This window comes from Coenobita brevimanus, chromosome 110 (assembly GCF_032717465.1).
Source record: "Coenobita brevimanus isolate Jiangsu-jjx chromosome 110, ASM3271746v2, whole genome shotgun sequence".
NCBI lineage: Eukaryota > Metazoa > Arthropoda > Malacostraca > Decapoda > Coenobitidae > Coenobita > Coenobita brevimanus.
The window spans coordinates 34553147-34565235 of NC_137063.1; the positions used below are offsets into that span (position 1 = coordinate 34553147).

General features: G+C 39.0%; 1 protein-coding gene across 2 annotated transcripts in view; it reads left to right on the top strand.

Moving 5' to 3' along the window:
• The window catches only part of LOC145417459 (organic cation transporter protein-like), a 330895-nt gene that overhangs the window by 315628 nt on the left and 3178 nt on the right, over positions 1–12089 (top strand). For both annotated transcript variants that reach the window (XM_080286154.1, XM_080286155.1), the window contains 2 exons: positions 153–232; positions 6215–6396. In XM_080286154.1, the coding sequence (XP_080142280.1) occupies positions 153–232; positions 6215–6396 (262 nt within the window). The remainder of the gene's footprint in view (positions 1–152; positions 233–6214; positions 6397–12089) is intronic.

Sequence of the window (12089 nt, forward strand, 5' to 3'; positions counted from 1 at the left end):
TAATATACCAAATTTAGTATTTAGACTATCCACGTGGGCATCCACTTGCCTCACGATAGTGTTGTAGAGTAACTGACAGGACATTTAAGAGTGAGAGTAACAACAGCCATGGAGAGCCCTGCTGGTTGCTACTGAATGTGATAATTCCACAGAATGGGGAGGAAGGGCACCCTCTCCTTTGTTCTGTTGCTTGGAGGCGTGGCGTGCTTCATTTCCGGATTTGTCCCAGAAGGTAACAGTCTATACCTGTGGGAGAGTTGGGCTGCTGAAGTCCTAACCCCTTGGCCACAGGGATCATATGAGTGCTGCACCCCATGCTCTGCTACATCTCTCTCTCTCTCTCTCTCACACACACACACACACACACACACACACACACACACACACACACACACACACACACACACACACACACACACACACACACACACACACACACACACAGCTCGCTGGCGCAGTTGTAACGTTCTCGCTTGCCATCTGGTGGACGGGAGCTCGCGCCTCGCTCAGATTGCGAAAAGTTTCACTGACGAAGTGGGTGGTTACTGTCCCCCTTGAGCAAGGGGATGGGTGTGTAGGTATGTGAAGGTCACAGCCTTGCCCTTAGATCGGACTATATGAGCTCTCAGCTCCCTTCCGGGAGGGTAAAATGCTGACGATCATGACCATCAAGTGATCCTGACTGACCCGGTGAATTACACACACACACATACACACACACACACACACACACTTAACCATACAATATTCTTTAAACAGAGAATATGAGGATTTAGAGAGACCTCAGAATACGTGTACAGTATTGGTAGTCGCTCATAAAACATCAGTGTCCCTACATCATTACTTTATTACTTTGCATGCTTTGTTACAGAGTGTATTCAGCAACAAGTAAGAGAGGACAAAGATTTATCCCTCATCTTATTTGCCTCAGATGATTGATAACCTTGGGGATATACCTGAACCTTTCCCATCTTCATTTCTCACAGGCAGCTGACAAACCAACATCACACTTACATTCAGGCTTCAATGTTAAGTCAAGAAGTCTTCTCTGTTGTTGAAATGGATGGAAGAAAATTATCAAGGAGTTCACATTTGCTGCCACCCAGGCCCCAGGGGTCCCTAAAGAACTTATAAAGCGTTGCCTGTTACCATTATATTTTGTGGCAGTTACAGAAAAATTAATGATGATACTATTGTTGCCAAATATTTAGGCCATTATGTCACCATAAATACCAACATAATACTGGTAACATTCAAGGGTGTACACTTAGCATGAAGTGGACAACTGTAATAATAACAATGCAATATCAAGTTTTGAACTGATTTGCCAGAGCAGGTCTTCAGTATTTAGGGCAGAGTATACTATTTCAAGAGATACTCAGGAAATATACCAGTGATGTGCCAAACCTAGCTATTTCTGCTGCTGCTAGTGAACATAATTGAGTACAGGTAGGGTTATGGGAAATTAGGTGCCGTACTTAGACCTGCATTGATAGGAATCAAATGTATGTCACTGATTTATATTTGCAGCAGTGTATGGTTTCATTGTTCTTTTTGCTGTACATTTTGTTAGCCCTTATGTTGCTTTATGTCAAACATAGGATGAGACTACTGTACTGTGCATGCTTTTGTACTTTTACCTCCATTGGTGATATGAGTGAAATGCCATCAGTCCTCTCCTTCTAACCGTCACTGCCTGGTCTTTGTCACCTCAGACTTGTGTGGTTTGTGCGGATTTGTTGCTGGCCACATGACTGATCCATCTGTCAGTCTCTTGTGTGATACTATACTGCTTCGTATGAGGAGTGACCTATACAAAAGGACCCTAAAACATTTTGTCCTTAGTTTGTACAGTCCCCTCCCTATACATGATGGTACATACTTTTCACCCCTTTGTCTTTTTAGCTGGCAAATTCTTGCACATTGCAGGAATGGCTCAGTCATCATTACTAATGTCTACCCTGCATCACTTTATACTTTATACTGCACCTAATGTGTACTTTTTATGTCTATTGATTGCATACTAATGCATAGCAGTCAAAATTTGTTTTTTAGACCAGTATTCTAAGTTTTCCCCACAGCACTCAAGGTATTCCAGACTTGGAATACAGTACAGTATATCAGACACTGTATATATTATACAGTAGTTGTATATTGTTGCTGTTGGACAGTCTCTTAATTTGCTTTGACTGAGCAGAGTTGCTGCATGGAGATAGCTCACTAGCTTCACTGCTCCAGCACTTGAGATGTTGTGTTGTCTCAGTTGTGTGAATACTGAACAGTACATGGTATGCAGTGTGCCATACAGTAATGCAGTGGTAGCTGTTCTCCTCTGTCTCAGTACATGTTCTCCATACATTATACATTCAGTACTACAGTTCATGCATATTATCATTCTTTTTCTATCCAGCCTTTGGCACTTTTCATCTACAGTCAAGATCTAGAATGTTTTTCAGATATATCCATATTATTATGGACTGCAACTTCTGATCCTTCAAGTATAGTGTCCTCACACACATACTGTGAAAATGGATCACATGTCTAAAGAGGATATATTAATTTTATACTTGTTCTATTTTTTTGGGAAGTGTTGTTTACTTACTTCTTCCTAACCTGTTGATTAAGACTGGGATTATCTGATCTTGAATTGTATATGCCCCGCCACCCCCCACACACACATACCTACACTATATATGGTTCAGGAACTGCAGAAGACACGGTACTGTACTAAAATGTATCTGTCTGTGCTTAGACTAGACAGTATTTCTTCATTTTGTATGGTATGTCATAAAGGTATCTTTCCACAAGGTTTGTCAGTTTGAGTATACAAGACATAAGTTTATGAATTATGATTAATAAAATTTGAGGTACTGTTTATGAGAGTTACAGTATTTCACATTGCAGACTGTTTATATAAAATCTGATACAGTACTCCATACAAGTTTGTTTTATTTTTTAAGAAAATTTTTGTGTTGAGTACTGCAGTATGCAAACTTTGATGCGTTTAATGTACTGTACAGTTCAATCATGTGCTCAGAAAAAAAAAAAAAAAAAAAAAGGAGTGAGAACTTACCTATATAGAGGTATGAATTCATATTCTCGTTAGGTAAGGAGGTTCCCTAGCATCTCTGCTTTAGTGATTTATTTTTGGATATGGCTGGTTAATATCTTGTTGTACATCATCCACTCATTTGATGTAGTGCTACCTACTGTACTTCTTCCTTCACATTTGTCATTCTGTTTTTGTGTCTGCCCTCCTCTTTTTCTATTTCTCTCATCTTTCACTTTATATTGCACTTCTTTCCTTTCCAGGTGGTTTTACATTGAGTGATGAGCTTAATGGTTTCCTGTAATCCAAAAAAACATTTACATTGCTGGGTGATATCCATATTACCAACCCATACGTGTTCCCTACATGTCAGCAAGTGGGTTGGTGGAGGGTTAGTGCCCCTCCCTGTAAAACAACTAACTCAAAGACTAACCTCTACCCTTCATAGGATTATGGTGTCTGGCTACAGATAAATAGATAAATATAATAGACATTACCTATGCAGAATATGGCTGTGTTTGAAGGATTAATATAACACAGAAGAGGACAGTAAGGTGTAATTGGCAAAATAAATTGCCAAGGAAAAGGAGATAAAGAGCTTTCATAACCGACAAGAATATGGACCAAGGACTGTTAAGTAGAAAACAGGTTGCTGCTCTTGGTTTGAGGCAGACCTTTTATCTGAGTCTGTCTTTGGTTGATCTGTTGGGGAGGTGGCTTTTGATGTTATTCCTGTCATCTGAGTTGAGGGGATATATTATGTACAGTATATCTTCATGCTATGCAGTACTTTACTGCAGCTATATGACAGTATGTATTTCAGCTATTCCTATTGTGTTGTAGCTATTCCTATTGCTGTATTAAGTATAACATGTATAATGTTTTCATTGTAGAAGACTAGGTATTCAGGAAGTTTAAGACTTGGAAAAGTACTTTATTTAGTGTTAGGGTATTGCTGTCACTGAAACTTGAATAACACGAGAGCAGAGCATGGTTGGTGAGTCGCACTGTGCTGGATGCAACACAAAAACTTTTGAAGTCCTGCAACAATGCTTATTGCTTAGTGTCAGTAATTATTGTCATTTAGGCTGTTGGATTTCATTTTTAGGAATTTTCATTTATACTGTGCAAATTATCTTTTGTGTAATTATGACCTGCTCTTCCACATGCACAGTTTTTGATACATGACATGGATTAGTGATAGCCTTGATCCTAATTATGAGTATTATCTACTGTGACAGTATTATCCTGTACTTGGTCATTGTGACTCATTTAAAGCATCTTTGTGAAAATGTTGAGTTGCCACAGCACAGTGTGATGGGAGGCATAGCAAGTAAATCAGAAGTAGCAGTGGCAAGAAAACTCAGGAGTCATTGTCAGAGTGCATTCATGTTGAGGTGTGAGACCTGTAAGCTACAGAGTGATGTTTTTCATGGCTGACAAGATTCTAGACCTGCTGAAAGCTAAAGAGAGGTGTCTTATGTCAGGGATCGTGGGGTAAGTACCGACCCACTGATATTCTGACCCTTAGTGTAGCCACATCTGTTACCACACTTTCCAGTGATCTACTAACTAATCTGAGCAAATTGAGTGTAATGTAACATACTCCACTTTCATCCTATTATGCCTTCGTGGTCGCACTGCACCTTTCCAGTAAACCACATACTTTAGCACATCTTCAGGTGATCCAATAATTCATGAGACCAAGGTCCTAATTAACTGTAATGTATATATACTTTTTTCTTCCTCTTTTGTCTTCTTTGATCCATGCAAATACTGATGTAAATTTTGATTGAGTGGATCACTGTGGATCAGATAATACAGTTTATATGCTTAGGAAATTTTTTGTGTCTTGCCCTACAGTGATATATTATTTTGCATTCATTAACGCATGTCATCTGTATTTAAAGAAAGTTTGTGATGATGATCATGATGATGATGACGACTTGTCTAACATGTTGCTGTAAAATAATCTTGACTGATAATGTTGGCAGTGAAATCAAACCTGACCCCATCCCTAGGCGATAATAAGTCAGGATGGTGATTGTGATGAGAGCGATAATGATGATAATTGGTCCCACTTGTTCCCATAATATCATCTTGTCTGATATTTATGATTTTAAGCAACTTTCATCTTCAGTGCCTGCAGAATTTAAGACTGGATGAGATTTCAAGGTGGCAAGTAATTTCCCCCGATCAAATTCTACAGCATTCGCAGGAATATAATACAACATTCATAGGTAATTTACATTATTACTCTCAGAACGTATGAGCAATATTCAATAATATTTTGTTGGTATTGTTGGCAGGAGAAGTCTTGTCACTTCTCCTGTATCGCTGTCCAAGGACTTTATAATTCAGTCTGGTGAATTTGCAGCAGCTGTCACTGATGACCTTGTTTGACCTCAGAGCAGTGTCATCAGTGTTGGTTGATGCAAATTCACAGTACGTTACAGATTTTGGAGTCTGTAGAGAGAAAAACAAGTGAGATGGCAGGACTTTCACTGCTGATTATACATATTGTTCCTGGGAGTGAAAGACTGAATACTACAGTATTCAAGTGTTCTTGCATACAGTGGTTCACAAGTTAATTGAGAGCAGAGGGGGACTAGAAAATATCTCCTCTTGAATAACTGTATACATGCTAGTGACCCCACCACCTGCAACTTTAATGCAAGCAGCCTTGTAGCTCTTGTGCACAGTGGTGAAGAGATGGAACTGTTGTTCCATTCTTCTCTGGATTGTATCCCAACAGATGGATCAAGATTCAGTTTTAGGAAGTATAACAGATACTGCACATAGTTCAAGTAGCTTAACTCAAAATTTTTCTACCTCAAGTGGCAGTGGGGAACAGGGCTTGGCTAATGAAGATAAAGATCAATGGCATTAATAGTTGGGTACACGATTTGAGTATTGTACTGTTTTTCATGTTTGGCCTTAGAAGAGATTTTAACGAAGCTGCATGAGTTAATGATGCAAAAAATTAAGAATAATAAAATACTCTTACTGAAAAAAGGTAGTAAGAGATATTTAGAGTAGACATTATTCAAAAGCAGAAATAATAAACACTGTTGGCAAGATACCAATTATCCCTCAACCCATCCTTACTTTTGTTATCACCAAGATATGTACATCAATCATGTGTGTTTGTCTCTCCCACCACAGGCCTCTCGCCCCTCATCATCACCCTAAGCCTTGTTGGTAAGTTTGGTATCGCAGCAGCTTTCGCCATCGTGTATGTGTATTCAGCAGAGATCTTCCCCACCGAGTACCGCAGCGTGGGCATTGGTGCATGCTCCATGTGTGCACGAGTGGGAGGCATATGTGCACCCCTCATTGCCTCCCTGGTTAGTATAGTTTCAAGTAACTGATAGTTTGATGTTCAGAATGCCCCATTTTGAGTGAAAGCCTTCTTTAGGTTTGGTCCCCAAGAGGTGATGAGAGATTGTTCAGTCATTTAATGCCATCAACGGAAGTAAGGGCCTTAGGCACCCTTGTCTCAAAGGATATTATATGGGATTAGCTGTTAATGTTGTCATTATCTTAAATTCACGTACAGCTGCTGCAAAAACAAAAAACAAAAACAAAAAATGCCAAGTTAGCACAATAAGCATCAGCAGCATACTCATTTCACCAACCAATATATTCATTTAATTTTGTTTATACGGTTCCAACAGTCTTGCATGTGTTTGCCTCGGTCACTTGATGGTGGCTTTCTGTGCTGCCGAATCACTAGCAGCCTTAGTATTCAGTCACATATCCCTGAGGTCCATTTGTGTGGCCTTATCCCAAGTCTTTTTTGATCTGCCTCAAGCAGCTGTATCCCCAGCATTCATACATCTTACTCTCCAGTTGTCATCCTCCATCCTCTCCACATGCTCATACCACCTCTATCAACCCCTCTCTCATCACATCACTAATACTGTACATTCAAATCCCATCCCTCCTCTCAATTCTTCACTTACAATCATAAACCCCCCAGGCCTGACATTCAAGGACACAATACACATCCAGTTGATAATTCTCATCTCAGCACATTTGAGGTAATGAATATCCTCCTCTATTACCACCCAAATCTCACTATCATACAGTATTACACTCCTGACACATGCCGCATACAAGGATACCCTAGCATGGAGAGAGAACCCTCTCAAATGTCAAGGAAGGCAACAGTTCCACAAAATTTCCAACCACTCCTTACTTTTGCTGCTGAGCTAGCTCCAGCCACACCTCCAGCATACATCTCCTCCAAATAACAAAGCTCCACACACTCAAGAGGCTCTCTAAGAAGATTAAACCTCTTCTGCCTCTCTCCTGTGTAATGTATTCTCCTTTATATATATATATAGATAGATAGATAGATATATAGATATATATATATTATATATATAATATATATTATATATATATATATATATATATACTGTATATATATATATATATATATATATATATATATATATATATATATTATATATATAATATATATATATATATATATATATATATATATATATATATATATATATATATATATATATATATATATATATATATATATATATATATATATATATATATATATATATATATATATATATATATATATATATATATATATATATATATATATATATATATATATATATATATATATATATATATATATATATATATATATATATATATATATATATATATATATATATATATATATATATATATATATATATATATATATATATATATATAATATATATATATATATATATATATATATATATATATATATATATATACATACTGTATCACCACTTTTGTTTTATCCACATTTACTCTCAAACCTTTGTGCCTGGTACGTGCAATATATTATATACAGTAGGCCCCCCTTATCCACGGGGATACGTTCCAAGACCCCAGTGAATACTGTACCTGAAATCCGCAGGTAGTACTAAACCCTATATATACTGTACATCCAAAGGAAGCATTTTACGGCTTCTCTTTGGCATATCTGAATTGCCAGCATCATTACTCTTGCACTTTGGGGCCATTAGTAAGTAAAATAAGGGTTACTTGAACACAAGCACTGTGACACAGTGAAAGTCCACCTGATAACCAAGTCAGCTGTTAAGTGACCAACAGGTGGGTAGCTTATACAGTGTGGATATGCAGGACAAAGGGATGATTCATGTCCCAGTCAGGACAGAGTGAGATACCATCACACTACGCCGAAGGGCGCACAATTTAACCCGCTGTGTCCTGGCATGTTTTTCACCATTGACACCCCTCCCCCCCTAATCCCTTCAGATTTTTTTTTTTTTTTGCTAAAAACTCTGCTTTTTATAAGAAACATCAATAATTCAGAGAGAAAGTGCTCAGTTGAGTTTAGAAATATGATAGAAGTAAGAGTACCTTTACCTTGTTACTGTGTTCTCTCAGGCCAGGCTTGAGAGAAAACATTTTCTGTGGGAGGGGTAGCTATTTCAAACCATTCATAACTGGTTAGATATTTATTTGATATAAATTTATATGTAGTATGAGAGTATATTGGTTTTCAGACAATAATTTAGGTGATATATGGGTTGTTCACTCACCAAAAACATCAACATATGGCACCTTCTTTTACGACATTACCGCCTCATCATTTTTGCTTGTTTCTTCCTCTGGCTTATTTCTTCCTTTGTCTTCCACCTCATGAATCACTTTCGCCTTGAATTTCGTCATTGGTGAGACCGTGGTGCGACATGTCTTTACTGGCCAGGTCACTGCTAACAGGTGACTTGCCGAGAAAATGGCATGTGGGGGGGAGGGGGGGTCAGGTGGGGCCAGGCATTATCCCTACCTGGCATTGGGTACAGGAAGGTCTCCCACATATGCAAACCAAATCTCACCTGTGAAACTTGAAAAATGTGCAAATGACGGACCTCGCAGTTGCATAACGTAGGAATACATCGTCAGGTGTCACCATGACAAAATGTGGTGACGTATCCATACGTCGTTGGGACACGTCGGGTTAAGACCTATGAATTGTGTATTTCTGGAATTTTCCATTAAATATTTTCAGACCACAGTTGACCCCAGGTAACTGAAACTGTGGATAGCAGTTCTGCAGGTAACTGACACTGTGGATAGCAGTTCCATGGGTAAAGGGGGACCACTGTATAGATCAGGGGTTCCCAACCTTTATTTACCCATTACCAGTACCCGGTACCCCATTTTCTACACCTCCCTTCACTCATTACCCCTCATTGCTTATGTTTCCACAATTGCATTTTAGCTGCTTAACATTTTGATGCCTAGATTTTAGTTTGAATGTAGGACTTAATTAAAGGTTAGGCTAAAACCAAGAGAGTTATTGCAAGGAGTAATTTATTTTTATTATTAACACTGATACCAAATAAACATGACTTTAAACATTCATCTCTGAATTTTAGTATAGTTCTGAAAGTCTATCATAACTGGTATGATTTTTAGATTTTTTTTTTTTTTTTTTGTCACCTCCCCCATTACCCTTCACAAAAGACCAAATTACCCCACTTTGGGTAATTTACCCCAGGTTGGGAACCCCTGGTATAGATGAAGAATGAGGGAAATATTATAACTTGGTCATTGAACCCCTTTACTATCATTGTCACAGTTATTGGTTTTATAACATGGTGCCAGTTTTTCTAACAGTTTTGCAGCTGCTGAACGCTCACGTATCAAAGTGATCACTATTTCCTCCATCCAGAGTTCACTAAGGTCTACTGTGGTAGCTTGGGGAGAGAGGAATAAATGCTGGCAAAAACAAATCATCAGTTCAGTTTGTTTCATTTATAAAGGCACCAACGTGCTTGCATGTGTTGGCCTTAGTCACCTAATGGCGGCTCTCCATGTTGCTCAATCTTTGGCAGCCTCCCTATTCAGTCCCTTATCCCTGAGGTCACACTGTATGACCTTGCCCCAGGTTTTCTTCAGTCTGTCTCTTGCAACGCCACCCCCCAACATTAACATTTCTCGAGTTCTGCACCTAATTGTCATCCCCCATCCTCTCCACATCCCCAGACCATCTCAGTTTACCACATCACATCACAACACCAATACACTCCAGTCCCATCCTTCCTCATAACTCTTCTATCATAAATCTAGTCCCCCTCCCCCCAGGCCTCGCATTCAAGGACACATTGCACATCCATCTAATCATTGTTATTTCTGTGAGTTTGAGCCTGCAAATATCCTTTCCGTTCCTGCCCAGGTCTCACTACCATACAGCATTACACTCCTAAAACATGCTGCACATAAAGATCCCTTAGCACAGAGAAAGGGCTCCATGTCAGGAGAGGCAAGAGCTCCCTGAACTTCTTCCAACCACTTCTTCTTCTAGCCACAGAGCTGTCTCCAACCCCACCCAGGATATAACATGTCTCCCAAGTAACAAAACTCCTTCACACACTCAAGAGACTCGCGAGTAAGATCAATCCTCTCAAGTCAGGCAATCTCCACATGCTATCCCTGGCACACCACACACATGAAATCAGCAATATCTCCCATTCTTCCTCTAATACCACTACATTTTTTGTGCACCCGTTTATCGCAAAATGCACAAGATGGAATCACTTCCAATACCTTTGTGGCAAACCGCATGTGGGCACCATCACCTTTGTTTTATCTGAATTTACTTTTACTCTCAAGTCCTTGTGCCCCGTACCATTTCTCCACTTCCTGAAACTTTCCTCTGCCCCCCATTCATTCTCTGCAATCAACACCAAATCATCGGCATACAACGTCTCCCAAGGGAGTCCATTTCTGAAGTCATGTGAGAGGGCTTCAAGCACCAAGATAAACAACAAGGGGCTCAAGGCTGACCCCTGATGCATACCAATATTCACGGAAAACTCATCATTCTCAATTCACTCTCACCTGGGTGCGAGCACCCACATACATAGCCATAACCACTCTAAGCAGCAACTCCTCAGTCACAAGCTTTGTCACTGCCCACTTCCCCTGCAGTATGTCTTCCAATACTAGAACTTCTCCATTAATATTCCCTCTCATACCACAAATACTATGCCTTCATTTTACATTGTAGATGCATTTGAAAATGTCCACCACATAATGATTTTTCATAAAATGAGTCATTTATAACAATGGTTCAGTGGAGTTGTTTTTGACTAAGGGTAACCTACCTAGCAAAGTCTACATTTATAAACACATTTCCAACTCACCTAAACAGGTAATTATATTACTTCACTAAACTGCACTTCACATACCGCTTACCACCAAAAACAAGTCCAAAAACAAGATTCCAGCTCACCTAAAAAGGTAGTTATTTTGCTTCACTGCACTTCACTTGCCCCTGGAACTCCACTGACGCTAACATACCTGATAGTGACGAGTGCAAAGGCCATCTTTGAATAAGCAAATGACTGTAGCCTTGCATGAGGGTAATCATGTAACCGAAAATAGCTAAAGTATTATGTATCAGCCAGTGGGGCTTCGTACATAATCTTAAGCATTGTATAAGCAAACTTCTTTCGGATAAAGTTGGGCAGTCACAGGAAAAGGTTACATAATCCAACTCTGTGGACCACCCCCCTGTTTTCCCCCCAGTCTGCCTTGTTTTCATCACCTTTTATCTTTCCCTTCTGCTACCACAGTGGGACATGAGTTTCAGATAGAGGAAAAGAGTAATGTAATAGCTTTGGTTTGTGAAGGACTCAACATTTCTGGAATCGTACGAAAAACTGGAGGCTCAGAGAAAATTATTGGAGAATTGAAGATGACCATCTAGATATTTTATGCACATTTTTCAGAATTTGTGGCACCAAGCAAAATTCAGTAATAGTGATACCAGAAGCCAAGGGTGCATTGGCCAAGGACTAATGGTCAAATATAATGTGTCATGTTATGCTTCTTTCTCATATTCCATTTATAAATAGTATACTGTATTGCACAGTGTATATGGGTTGGTAAAATGAAGAGGTCAGCAATGCATACCTTGCTAACTTTTTATTAAAATAGCTGTAATTCCACGAGAACATGCCAGCATTGCAACCACCAT